This window comes from Brienomyrus brachyistius, unplaced genomic scaffold (genome assembly GCF_023856365.1).
Source record: "Brienomyrus brachyistius isolate T26 unplaced genomic scaffold, BBRACH_0.4 scaffold45, whole genome shotgun sequence".
Lineage (NCBI taxonomy): Eukaryota > Metazoa > Chordata > Actinopteri > Osteoglossiformes > Mormyridae > Brienomyrus > Brienomyrus brachyistius.
Genome location: NW_026042320.1, coordinates 248,377 through 262,417, shown reverse-complemented (window position 1 = coordinate 262,417; position 14,041 = coordinate 248,377). Strand labels below are relative to the sequence as shown.

The 14,041-nt window shown below is 45.1% G+C and overlaps 2 protein-coding genes and 1 pseudogene across 2 annotated transcripts in view; 2 read left to right on the top strand and 1 right to left on the bottom strand.

The window, feature by feature from the left end:
* Nucleotides 1-14,041, top strand: part of LOC125723049 (cytohesin-2-like) — a 260,972-nt pseudogene that overhangs the window by 168,488 nt on the left and 78,443 nt on the right.
* Nucleotides 1-14,041, bottom strand: part of LOC125723076 (uncharacterized) — a 200,622-nt gene that overhangs the window by 139,065 nt on the left and 47,516 nt on the right. The window contains exon 2 of the mRNA XM_048999522.1: nucleotides 1,125-2,212. Coding sequence (XP_048855479.1) covers nucleotides 1,454-2,128 — 675 coding nt within the window. The 5' untranslated portion in view covers nucleotides 2,129-2,212 and the 3' untranslated portion in view covers nucleotides 1,125-1,453. The remainder of the gene's footprint in view (nucleotides 1-1,124; nucleotides 2,213-14,041) is intronic.
* LOC125723032 (uncharacterized) lies at nucleotides 8,071-11,996 on the top strand. Its single transcript, XM_048999438.1, has one exon. It carries the CDS (start codon nucleotides 8,614-8,616, stop codon nucleotides 11,872-11,874), a length of 3,261 nt encoding a protein of 1,086 aa, XP_048855395.1. The 5' UTR covers nucleotides 8,071-8,613; the 3' UTR covers nucleotides 11,875-11,996.

Sequence of the window (14,041 nt, the reverse complement as noted above, 5' to 3'; positions counted from 1 at the left end):
TTGTCTTTTTTCCACACTCACAGCCTATCTTGATCATACTCTGACTGCATGGCATCCATATGCAGGGCAAACTATTTTACAGTCTTATCTAGTATAATAGGACATAAACATTGAATTTGATAGTTATCTTTTATTTACACATTAGAACACAACACATGAACATGAAGGGATCGTTTGCATTTGCAACCAACACCTCCGCAAACCCCCCTGCGGAATACTGGCCGCGGACAGGGGTGGGAATCCCCAAGCTGGAAGACTGTACTGCATCATGTTAACATTAGCTAGCTAGTTAGCATGGATACAGAGTGCACCGGACTAAAACTATAAAGGACGTAAGGTGTGTGATATAGTAAAACACTTACTAACTGGTAATGCACGTTAGCATTACGTTAAATGACAACTTTACCTGTTACTAGAATAGCCTCCTACACGTTCGCCGAATGACAGCAGGCAGAAGGCGGTGCGTTTTTCAGAAACACACCGGAGTTAAACTTACGCCGCGTTATTTACCAGCACTTGTAACACCAACATTTGCAGCCATTAACTCATATGTGGTAGTAACACTGAAATTACTTTCTCTGCGTCAAAATAAGGCAACACTGTGATTTTGATACTTTATCATTTATACTTAACTGTACCTTCCTCCCATTCCTCCGTCTCTGCTTATTGACATTTAGGAGAGTCTCAGATATAAATTAACGATTCGAAATTATCAAACAAAGACAGACACAACACTGAAAAGATGACAAAGACACAGTTTGAAAAGTAAATATGTTTTATTGCAAATCTCTTATCTTAACATAGCCTACCTTATCATATGTTAACTTAGCCTATCATATTTTATCTTAGCCTATCTTGTCATATCTTAACTTAACCTATCTTATTATATTTCAACTTAGCTTATATTAATATATTTCGTCTTAGCCTATCTTATATTTTAACTCAGCATATCTTATCCTATCGTATCTTATAGCTACATTAACACTTAAACAGTATCACTTTCCGTTGGGTCCCGCGGGATCCCAGTCCCAATGCAGGGCTCTAACACAGGTATTCTAAGAAAAAGAAAATAAACACTTTACTTAACTTTACTTAAAGCAGTCATAGAACTGCATTATACATACCCAATTAATGCCTTATAAATCATTTATAAAAGTATTAAAAACACGGCTGTAAATACTTATACAAAGGCATAACACATTATAGCTATCTTGATAATGCATTATGAATGCTCTGATCTATATATACACAATAAATATCTTCATAATACATTATATCGGCCATTAATCCATAATAAACATGGCTATAATGTGTTATGCTTTTTTTTCTTCAATATTTATACCCATGTCTATAATATATTTATGGATGCATTACAGTGCATTGTGAAGGTGTCAATAATGCAGTTATATTACTGCTTTAAGTCATTTGTAAACCTGAATTCACAACCATATAATTACTGCCTCTTGCTACTTCTTCTGAAGGGCAGGGGACAGCAGAAGAAGCACCACTTCATCTTCTTCTTCTTCTTCTTGTGGCTCTTCTCAGTAGCATCTTCAGAAAGATCTTCGGCATTCACATGGAATGATACTTCTTCTTCACTGTAGATCTTCTCGGCAGCATCAGCATCTTCTTTTGTTTTATCTGTCTTCATCACTTCAGTTTCGTCCTCTTCCTCAGGTCCTTCTTCTGGTATAGTCAGTAGCTGTGATCTGTCTTCAGATGCCACCATACACTGAAACCTGACCAGTGTGGTAGCATCAGCATCTTCTGCCTGCTGGAATACCACATCAGCTTCTTCATTTTCCTCAGGTCCATCTTCCTGTAAAGTCTGCAGCCATATTCTGGCTACATATGCCGCCATGCACTGCCAACTGTCCACTGTGGCAGCATCAGTGTCTTCTGCTTCCTGAAGCTCCTCATCTCTTTCTTCATCTTCCTCAAGGTCTTCCTCCTGGATGGGTTCTAGCCAAGTTCTGCCTACTTGTGACACCACATATTCCACAGCATTCCCTGTACTTTTCCCTCCTCCTCCCTTAACCTCCTCCACATTCACTCCCACCTCACATACATTCTCCTCACCTCCATTTAGCATATCCATCATACTAATACCAGCCTCTGTCCCCTCCATCACAACCCTGGAGGCCTTCCCCTCAAATGTTCCCCACTCTGGTACCTCCACATATTCCTCACTACTCTGCCCCCTTACCTCACCCTCCCCCCGGCTTGTCCGGTCCTTCCTGACTTTCTTTTTTTTGTTAAGGTAGCAAGTTTTATAAATTTCCCAGTCTTCAGATGAAAGGCCGTAATTACTCTGAAGACTTTGAGATGAAATACTAGTGCTGGCTAGCAGTCCATCCTTTCCCACACTCTCCCCTCCCTTACCCAAATCAGTAGACCCCCCCAATCCCCCCTTAACCCCCCCAGCCTGGACAGTGGGGAGTGTCACTGGTGAGAACTCCTCCACACCTTCTCCCCAGTTGATCACTTCATCCCACAGGTTCCAGGCTTCCCAGTGTTGGGTGTTGGTCCATCGATCAGCTCTCTCAATTCGCTCTCTGGGGAATAAATGAGAGATTAACCAGCACTTAAGAGAGATAATAAAATAAATAAAGAGCTGGAAATTCTTCAACCATACAGAAAATACAATTGTTATAATTATTATAATAAATAATTACAGGGTTCACATATATAAAAAAGAAAGAATAAAAGAAACAGCGAGCAAGATTGCAAAAAAATCTACTGTAAAATGCACGATACTGTAAGTGCAATAGCATATTAAACAGTAATGTCACCAAATTATAACTAGAATCAAATACGAAACAACTGTACTCCACATCAAATGAATACCCAGATGAATACTACCAAGCACTGAGTTAACACTAACCAAGCTAAGAATATTTGAAAGTGTTAATCCTGTGTAACAATGTAAATAGATGTAATGATGAACTTAGAAGCATCTAGCCTACTCCGAAAGTAATGGCCCAAATTTTTTTTAACAATTTACCTACCACCCTGTACAGTAGGGGGTCCCAACTTCCGGTCGGTGTTCCGGTACCGTCCGCGCGGAGTATTGCACCGGGCGGCAGACAACCGGGGGTAGAGGAGCCAGCCGTCCCGTTTATTAGGGGATCGCGCCGTTTTGGAAAGAAAGCTGCCCGTATTGATGTACGGAAATACGCCATTAGCCCCGCATGTCCGTATACACCGTCAATCTCCCGCCGCTTGGCGAGGGAACCCCCAAATTATACCGCCGTCTTACCCATCCGTGACACTTTTCTACGACGGAAACCGATCCGCGGACATCGAAAGGTTGGGAAGCCCTACTAAACTAGCATGTTTGAGATGAATTTACTAACCAAATAGTCTGTCATTATTTAAATATTAGCAACCACAGTAGCAATAAAAACCACTGCACTTTAAATGACGTTAAAAAATATGTAATATTAAAAAAAAATGTAATGTTTTTTATTGTATTATAGACATTTACTATGTCATTATAGTATAAAAGGCTAAATAATCAAAGTAGCACAACATCAGTTGAAGAATTCAAAGACATTTTGGAGAGCTAACAAGCTACTCACCTCTGCGCCATTTTCACTCAGAGTTTGTTGTGCTTCAAACGGTAAAGTTTGTTTACGTTGTTTCTATGGAAACTGCTCTGACTCTCCGCTTGACCGTAATATAAAGGCATGTATGCAGTAATTTTCTGATTGCAGATTTGATCCCTATGCAGTAATTGACCACTGACCTCTTGGACCCTCTGGGCTGCCTTCACCTGCATTGAGGCAGCTGTTACGTTTGCTGTCATTACATTCAGCCCAAAATATCAAAGTACAGGATTTAAGATTTGAATTAGTAACAGGACCGTGGGAAACAAAACATATATGTTATTGATCCCTCGAAGAAAGTTTTCAATTTTCTCCTTCTTTCAGTTCTTAAATAACGTGTCAGTTTTTGCTCTATTTGGTTGGGATTTACCATTTTAACATTGTAGCAGTTCCTAGGCAATACACAGACAAATTCTTTTTTTTAGGATGGAATTGTTATGCTATAAACGATTACCTCCACGTTTCAACAAAGGTACTTGCTTTTGATATATAATTTTTTGTACATGTGTACTCTGGTCATACCCCTTGTACATATGGATGGCATGGAAGGACAGTCACTGCAGTCACCTATACTGTCCCTGTCTGCTTTTCTCATTTAAGTGTTGATACGGCAAAAGAAGATGGAGCTTTTGTAGAAATTTCCAGCCAGAGACTTGGTTCCTATATGAAGAGAATATTTTATTTTAATTCAGGCTAAGAAACTACAGAAAACCAGCTCTGCATGTGATCTCCCCTTTACTGCACAAGGAGGGCACACACATCAACAATTAGCAATGCAGCAAAATACAGATGAACAATTTCTCACAGTTTCAGAATAAATCAGATTTCTCTGTAATTCAGAGATTGTCTAAGACTAGATCATTTTCTGCACTTGAACCTAATTTCAAGATAAATGACACCTGGGTCTATTAAAAGAAGGTGATGCTGCCTGACCCACCAACCAAGGCTGGGAGGAAAGGGAGGAATACTAGTCAAAGGAAGGAAGAAAAGCAGCCCACCCTATCTCATGGTCATGGATAGAAAAGTCAGGGAGTGTTACGAAGAAGACACCACACTTAAGACCATTGGTTTTATGCACTGAATTACACCAGATAGAGTTTTTGCATTCTAGCTGTGTTACGTAACATTCCTCAGCCTTCATTTGTTTCCACAGAATGCAGGACATAATTTAGGGTGCCAAACAAGACAGCGGAACTGCAGTATAGCCAATTATTTGTTTCAGTAGTTTTATAACAACTCGAACATAAAATGTTTGTTTTTCTTAGATAAAAGTCCAGTTGAAACAGACTTTATTTTTAAATGTTAGATTGGATTTAAGAGATGGAACATGTTGCTTGTGTTAATTCTGCTTTGATTTTGAGGATGAAGTCTGAAGTGTAGGTGACGTGTAACAGGTTGTTATTTTACTTTTAATTTATAATTATACAAGATTCTGTTTTCCTTCTTCTGTCTAACCTGATGGGTACAATATCCTTTAAACTTTCCCATGATGCTTTTGTCCTGCATCGCCCCTCCCTCTGTCTTTTCCCCTTCATAAGGGTCCCGACCTCATTTCCTCTTCCCTTTGGTGTATTGCACACGTGGGAAGAGGTGAGGATCTAGTGGCAGGGTCCCCCGAGTTAGTAAATCAATTGTATAATTATGACCCATATATATTATATTTGATTTATTATTCATCATAAGCAGGGGATAGAAAACACGTCTATACATAAGTATATACATTGTTTTACTTTGTGCAGAGAGAGCGAGAGGGCCAGAGCATATGAAGTTTACCCCTTTCCTTATTGTTCCCAACAGGTTCAATAAAATCCAGGAACGACAACGGCGTCTGTAATATCCCTTCCTCCTGCACCCCACACACACCTGATAACACCCCAAAACACAATGCAGAGTATAGGCAGGGAATGACCGGTTACATAGGTACACTAGTGCGGCTTGTAAATATGCCCTTAATTTATGCCTGAATATCCCTCCCATATAGTGGCTGACCACATATCATATGAAAGACCCGGAGAGAGTGAGTGTATATATATATGTATGATGTGCATGTGAGAGACACCGTCGGAAGTCCGGTTCAGTTCCTCAGAGGCACTACTATGGAGGCGCTTACAGTAATAAACTTACTGACCGCAAAAACTGGCACTATGATGGAAGTTATGCAGAAGTGCAGAGTAGATGTAATAATTTTTGTACCTCAATAAGATTGTATGCCTTTTGCCTGTGTCTCCAGCCAGTGCCGGGGGTGAAACGCACCTGCAATTATCAGCGGGATAACATTATCGTTTTTTTTATTCTGTGGAAAATGAAAGACCGATTTGCTGGCCAGATTTATTTATGAATCATAAACATGTTGTGGGCATTATAAGTAAAGTCAGGGCTCTCAAGTCTTATGCATTGACTGTGAGACACTTGCATTTCAACCAGTTCACATGTTCACACACCGCACCTTATGTTTGTCAAGCTGAGAAGTAAGGGTTAGTGTTATAATTATCAATAAATAATGTACTTCCCTGTGAAACAATGATGCTGGATGTTTATTTGCATATCATGATATGGTGCAGCCTTTTAATAGGTTTCTGTTTTTCTGTTAATCCTTCATGGTGTTGAATAAGTCAGCAAGCATAAGTCTAAGGCTAGTGAGTGACTGGTGTTTTCGGGGGAGACTCCCTAGAGCTGGAGAGAAATACCTTAAGGCACGGGATGAAAAATCCTAAATCTTCCAGGAAAAATGTCAGCATTATATGTATTTGCCACACAGAACAGAACAAAAAATTCCTTAGGGAATCACACGCCTACCATAGTCACTATACTACTCAGAACGCCTGGCAGCCACCAAATCAAACATAGGAAAAGGTCCGGATTTATAGCGTTAGAATGTGGTAGAGACTAATATCCATAACGTACCATCCTAGAACACACTGTGCTCTAAAATTTAAGCCCAATTAAAATCTGAATATTAAATGAGGAAAATAATTTGATTTGTTCTTCTATCCCAAGTTGTGGTCTAAAAGCAATAAGACCACCATCCATTATACCTGCTTTGGGGAAAATGCACTCCTGTAGCCACTAGGGGAGCTCTCACCTCTTCTGGGCCCAGCTAAATAATTATGTTACGCATTCTAACAAGCTTTATTATCTGTGTCAATAAGCCCTGCTTTTACACTAACACTCCTGCTGAGAGGCTAGTTTGATTACCAGTCTTGCCCTTGTCATTAGGAACACATGAGAATTTGCGCAGTGCTGTTTCACAGTGGATTCTCACTGGTTTTCCCCAAGACTGGTACGATACATGGTTATACCAACATGGCATTCTGCCCCGCATCCTCTGGCCGCTGTTAGTGTACGAGGTGACTATGTCCACTGTTGAGACCCTGGAGAGAAAGATCAGCTCTTTCCTCCGAAGATGGCTAGGCCTGCCACGCAGTCTAACTAGTGCAGCATTATACAGCAGAAGCAACAAACTCCAGCTTCCTTTCAGCAGCCTGGAGGAGGAATTTAGAGTTTCTCGTACAAGAGAGGCACTTGTTTATCGAGAATCCAGCGACTCCAGAGTTGCTTCAGCAGGCATTGTGGTGAAGACTGGCAGGAAGTTCAGAGCTAAAGAGGGGCTAGAACTGGCAGAATCTCGTCTAAGGCACAGGGCTTTGGTGGGCACGGTGGCCGTTGGACGAGCAGGGCTGGGGTTATTCCCACAGCCACGGTTCCACTGGGCCCAGGGAAAGGACAGACGCCACCTTGTCCTGGAGGAGGTACGGGCAGGTGTTGAGGAGGTGAGGACCAGCAGGATGGTGAGCATGCAGCAGCAAGGAGCATCAGCAAGATGGGAAGGAGCGCTGGGGAGGAAGCTGACCTGGAATGACATCTGGAAGGCAGAGCCACAGCGTATCAAGTTCATGGTCCAAGCTGTGTACGATGTGCTACCAAGCCCTGCTAACTTATACGTCTGGGGGAAGTGCGACCTTTCAACGTGTCCCCAATGCCCAGGAAGGGGCACATTGGAGCACATCCTTAGCAGCTGCCCAGCAGCCCTTGGAGGTGGACGCTACCGCTGGCGCCATGACCAGGTGCTGAAGACAGTAGCTGAGACCATAGCTACTGCAGTGGCTAACAATATACACACCCGAAGCCGGAGGGTAGTACCCTTTGTGAAAGCTGGAGAGAAGCCACGACCACAGTCAATTCCAACATCCAGCCTACTTTCATCGGCATCAGACTGGGAACTGCGAGTTGACTTGGGCAAGCAGCTCAAGTTTCCAGAGTATGTTACATCAACCGCATTGAGACCAGATGTAGTGCTGACTTCTGTTTCTTCCAAGCAAGTTCTCTTATTAGAATTAACAGTCCCTTGGGAGGACCGCATGGAAGAAGCCAACGAACGGAAGCGGCTTAAATACCAAGAGCTCATAGAGGAATGTCGGAGAAGGGGCTGGAAAGCCCGCTGCGAGCCAATAGAGGTGGGATGTCGAGGCTTTGCGGCTCGCTCCCTATGTAAAGTCTACACCTTACTTGGCATCACTGGAGCTGCAAAAAGAAAAGCCATCAAGTCCACCACAGAGGCTGCAGAGAGAGCCTCCAGGTGGATTTGGATGAAGAGGTCTGAAACGTGGGCCAATGCTGCTGGGACACAAGTTGGGGCCTGATCAGCCCTGGCTGGGTCGCCTGAAGGAGGGTGTCTGATGTTGCGAGACCCGAAACACCCAAAGATCTCAGGAAACATCACTGATGATGTGTCCCAGGGCATCTACGGATGTATCTATTCACCTTTTTAACTGGCGTGACCAGTGACCCCCAGGAAGAGACTGGGTGACAACCAAGTAAGATTGGTGACAACTGGAGAGACAGTGACAGCACGGAAAGACGGCAGTTGGGGCAGGAAGGGTTAGCAGCCCAACCTGCATCTCCTGTGAGGGAGAACCCAGAATAAGCTACAGATCAACCCACAGATAAACACCCCCAGGGGAGCCCGAGAGGGGGGGAGGATGAGCACCCCATTAGGACGGACCTAATGACGACAACTTCTGAAAACGGAATATCGACGACGAGCAGATGCTTTTGCGGCAAGGTCTGCAAGAACGCCCGAGGCCTAAAGATCCATCAGAGCCGGATGAAATGCTTGGAGCAGGAGAGCGCAGCACAACGCACAGGAATAACGCCTGGTGAGACGCAGGAGGAGCCTGGCCCGGAGACAACCCACAGTGCCCAGAACCTCCAAGTGCCCAGCACTCCAACTCCCAGCAGAGTAGTCCAGAATCATCGTATTAAGTGGCCTCAAGCGAAGCAGCATGGGCTGTGGCAGCAGTTTGATGATGATACATCTAGAATTGTCAACTCAACAGCAAAGGGAGGCGTAGAAAGCCGACTGAAGTACCTGACCACCATTATAACAAGTTTTGGGGCCGAAAGGTTTGGCGTCGAGCAGGCCAAGTCCAGTAAGCCCACTTACATCAACAACCGGAGGGCAGACAAAGTCCACCATTTACGAAAAGAACTGCGTACACTGGCAAAGCAGTTCAAGGTAGCAGATGAAGAGGAAAAGCCACCTCTCGCGGAGCTTCGACACACTATCCGGAAGCAGCTTAAGACCCTGCGCAGAGCTGAATGGCATAGGAGACGGAGGGTGGAGAGAGCCAGGAAGCGAAGTTCCTTCATAGCCAACCCCTTTCGTTTTGCTAAGCAGTTGTTGGGACAGAAACGAAGCGGACGTCTCGAGTGTTCCCAGGAAGAGGTGGACAACTTTCTGCACAACACCCTCAGCGACCCAGTCAGAGAGCAAGGACTTGGACCACAGACAGCCCTTAGGGTCATGCCAACCCCTACAGTGGAGTTTAACACCTCAGAACCCACTTGGAAGGAAGTCCAGGAGGTGGTAACAGCAGCCAGAGCCAGCTCCACTCCAGGCCCCAGTCAAGTACCCTATAAGGTGTACAAGCGCTGTCCAAACCTCCTCAGAATTCTATGGAAGTTGCTGCGAGTGATTTGGCGGAGGGGAACCATTGCAGACCAATGGAGACAGGCGGAGGGTGTCTGGATACCAAAGGAGGAGAACTCAACCAGGCTGGAGCAGTTCCGATCCATTTCACTTCTCAGTGTGGAGGGGAAGGTCTTCTTCAGTATCCTTTCCAGAAGGATGACAGACTTCCTCTTGAAGAACAAGTACATCGACACCTCAGTACAGAAAGGTGGCATTCCTGGAGTTCCTGGCTGCCTAGAACACACCGGAGTAATTACCCAGCTGATCAGGGAGGCACGAGAAGGGAAGGGGGACCTGGCAGTGCTGTGGCTGGACCTAGCTAACGCATATGGGTCAATTCCCCACAAGCTGGTGGAAACCACTCTGGACCGTCATTACATACCCGATAAGATCAAGGACCTCATCCTGAACTACTATGGGAACTTCAGGTTGAGAGTGACATCAGGGAGCATAACATCCAATTGGTATCGGCTCGAGAAAGGGATTATAACTGGTTGTACAATCTCAGTTATCCTGTTTGCCCTTGCCATGAATATGTTGGTGAAGGCAGCTGAGATGGAGTGTAGAGGCCCCCTGTCCAAGTCTGGAATTCGTCAGCCCCCCATTCGAGCCTTCATGGATGACCTGACAGTTACCACTACGTCAGTGCCTGGATGCCGGTGGATCCTTCAAGGCCTGGAAAAGCTCATTTGTTGGGCTAGGATGAGCTTTAAACCAATCAAATCTAGGTCCATGGTCCTGAAGAGAGGGAAAGTGGTGGACAAGTTTCGCTTCTGTGTGGACGGTGAAACGATACCAACGATCACTGAGAAACCAGTCGTAAGCCTAGGCAAGGTTTTCGACTGCAGCCTCAGAGACACAGCATCGGTCCGAATTACCATTAAGAAGCTTGAAGCCTGGTTGTCCACAGTAGATAAATCTGGCCTTCCTGGCAGGTTCAAGGCATGGTTATACCAACATGGCATTCTGCCCCGCATCCTCTGGCCGCTGTTAGTGTACGAGGTGACTATGTCCACTGTTGAGACCCTGGAGAGAAAGATCAGCTCTTTCCTCCGAAGATGGCTAGGCCTGCCACGCAGTCTAACTAGTGCAGCATTATACAGCAGAAGCAACAAACTCCAGCTTCCTTTCAGCAGCCTGGAGGAGGAATTTAGAGTTTCTCGTACAAGAGAGGCACTTGTTTATCGAGAATCCAGCGACTCCAGAGTTGCTTCAGCAGGCATTGTGGTGAAGACTGGCAGGAAGTTCAGAGCTCAAGAGGGGCTAGAACTGGCAGAATCTCGTCTAAGGCACAGGGCTTTGGTGGGCACGGTGGCCGTTGGACGAGCAGGGCTGGGGTTATTCCCACAGCCACGGTTCCACCGGGCCCAGGGAAAGGACAGACGCCACCTTGTCCTGGAGGAGGTACGGTCAGGTGTTGAGGAGGTGAGGACCAGCAGGATGGTGAGCATGCAGCAGCAAGGAGCATCAGCAAGATGGGAAGGAGCGCTGGGGAGGAAGCTGACCTGGAATGACATCTGGAAGGCAGAGCCACAGCGTATCAAGTTCATGGTCCAAGCTGTGTACGATGTGCTACCAAGCCCTGCTAACTTATACGTCTGGGGGAAGTGCGACCTTTCAACGTGTCCCCAGTGCCCAGGAAGGGGCACATTGGAGCACATCCTTAGCAGCTGCCCAGCAGCCCTTGGAGGTGGACGCTACCGCTGGCGCCATGACCAGGTGCTGAAGACAGTAGCTGAGACCATAGCTACTGCAGTGGCTAACAATATACACACCCGAAGCCGGAGGGTAGTACCCTTTGTGAAAGCTGGAGAGAAGCCACGACCACAGTCAATTCCAACATCCAGCCTACTTTCATCGGCATCAGACTGGGAACTGCGAGTTGACTTGGGCAAGCAGCTCAAGTTTCCAGAGTATGTTACATCAACCGCATTGAGACCAGATGTAGTGCTGACTTCTGTTTCTTCCAAGCAAGTTCTCTTATTAGAATTAACAGTCCCTTGGGAGGACCGCATGGAAGAAGCCAACGAACGGAAGCGGCTTAAATACCAAGAGCTCATAGAGGAATGTCGGAGAAGGGGCTGGAAAGCCCGCTGCGAGCCAATAGAGGTGGGATGTCGAGGCTTTGCGGCTCGCTCCCTATGTAAAGTCTACACCTTACTTGGCATCACTGGAGCTGCAAAAAGAAAAGCCATCAAGTCCACCACAGAGGCTGCAGAGAGAGCCTCCAGGTGGATTTGGATGAAGAGGTCTGAAACGTGGGCCAATGCTGCTGGGACACAAGTTGGGGCCTGATCAGCCCTGGCTGGGTCGCCTGAAGGAGGGTGTCTGATGTTGCGAGACCCGAAACACCCAAAGATCTCAGGAAACATCACTGATGATGTGTCCCAGGGCATCTACGGATGTATCTATTCACCATGGTAGAAACTAATATCCATAACGTACCATCCTAGAACACACTGTGTTCTAAAATTTAAGCCCAATTAAAATCTGAATATTAAATGAGGAAAATAATTTGATTTGTTCTTCTATCCCAAGTTGTGGTCTAAAAGCAATAAGACCACCATCCATTATACCTGCTTTGGGGAAAATGCACTCCTGTAGCCACTAGGGGAGCTCTCACCTCTTCTGGGCCCAGCTAAATAATTATGTTACGCATTCTAATAAGCTTTATTATCTGTGTCAATAAGCCCTGCTTTTACACTAACACTCCTGCTGAGAGGCTAGTTTGATTACCAGTCTTGCCCTTGTCATTAGGAACACATGAGAATTTGCGCAGTGCTGTTTCACAGTGGATTCTCACTGGTTTTCCCCAAGACTGGTACGATACATTTTATTCAGTTTCATACCACAGGTTATTGCAAGAGGGATCAATTGGTTTACTTTTATACTGGTGCAAGGAAACTATTATTATGATGGTGGGTTATCAAACACAGTAGCTGGCTACCTCAGACATAAGACGCCCATTATGTACCCGTGTATCACCTATATGGGCTTGGAATCTGTATATCAATTGAAATAATTATTCATAGCCCAGATAGCATCATATTATTGTTTCAGCGTTGAAGTATAGTTAAATGCATTGAATTATGGTCAGTGTTAAATTATCAGCATTGAAACTGAATTGATTTTTGGTCATTTTTTCAATATTGAAAAATTAATGGTGGCGAAACCTTGATATAAAGTGACTTTTTCAACATTGAAAATAAGATGCTGAGTTAACATCAATATTGTTGAAAATAAAAATGGAAAAATGAATTTATGGGGGGGCGGCATGATGGTGCAGTGGTCAGCACTGTTGCCTCACACCTCTGGGACCCGGGTTTGAGACTCTGCCTGGGTCACGTGTGTGGAGTTTGCATGTTCTCCCCATGTCGTCGTGAGGTTTCCTCCGGGTACTCTGGTTTCCCCCCACAGTCCAAAAACACGGTGAGGCTAATTGGAGTTGCTAAATTGCCCGTAGGTGTGTGTGTGAGAGTGACTGGTGTGTGAGTGTGCCCTGCAATGGGCTGGCCCCCCATCCTGGGTTGTTCCCTGCCTCATGCCCATTGCTTCCGGGATAGGCTCCGGACCCCCCGCGACCCAGTAGGATAAGCGGTTTGGAAAATGGATGGATGGATGATGACATAACTGGTCTGTGAACATTAGTGAGCATATGATGTAGGCTGTCCAGGAATGTAATAATGTGTGCAGTGTTACATGGGCCCAGGGTTGCATGATGGTGAACAGCACCGTTCTGACTTATAGCTGCGCACATAGTTATGTTACCACCACGCTGTCCTGGGACATTGATTATGGCACCGTGTACAATAATGTTCCTGCCATGCTAACGCGTTCACTGTTTCTTTCAAAAGGGACTCTGTAAATGTGCTTCATCCTGATTCTGTTGCATGCCAGTACACGAGATAATGCAGAGATGCTCACATTGTTCATGTTTTGGGAGATGGTGTCATCCTCTGTTATACGCTGCTGTATTTCTCGTAGCCTAATGGATTTATTTGTGATCACCATATTAACTATATGGGTCTCTCGTTCTTCAGTGAACATTCTTCCTCTGCCCCCAGATTCTGGATGTCTAGCAGGTCTGTAGAGTACCCTTTTCAGTTTTTACCTGTACAGCATTGTTGTGTTTCTCATTAGAGTATAGTACTATTACAAAACGTACTGTGAAGTAACTGTACTAACCGATTCTCATTTGGAACCGTCCTTATGATGCCTGCTACAGCGTAGCGGCTCAGGTCAGACTGAACCCATTGGCCAGCTTCCCTCAGGGTCATTCCATGGTTGATCACATGATCCACTGTTGTAGCTCTGATGACATCAGTTATTCTATTTCTTCTTACCCTTCCTTCTTCCTCTTCACCTCCTCATCCTCTAAATTCACCTCCTAGTCTTCATCCTCTTCCTCGCCCTTCTCTAATTCTCACTCTTCTCAGTCTTCCTTCTCCCTCCATTGTTCTCC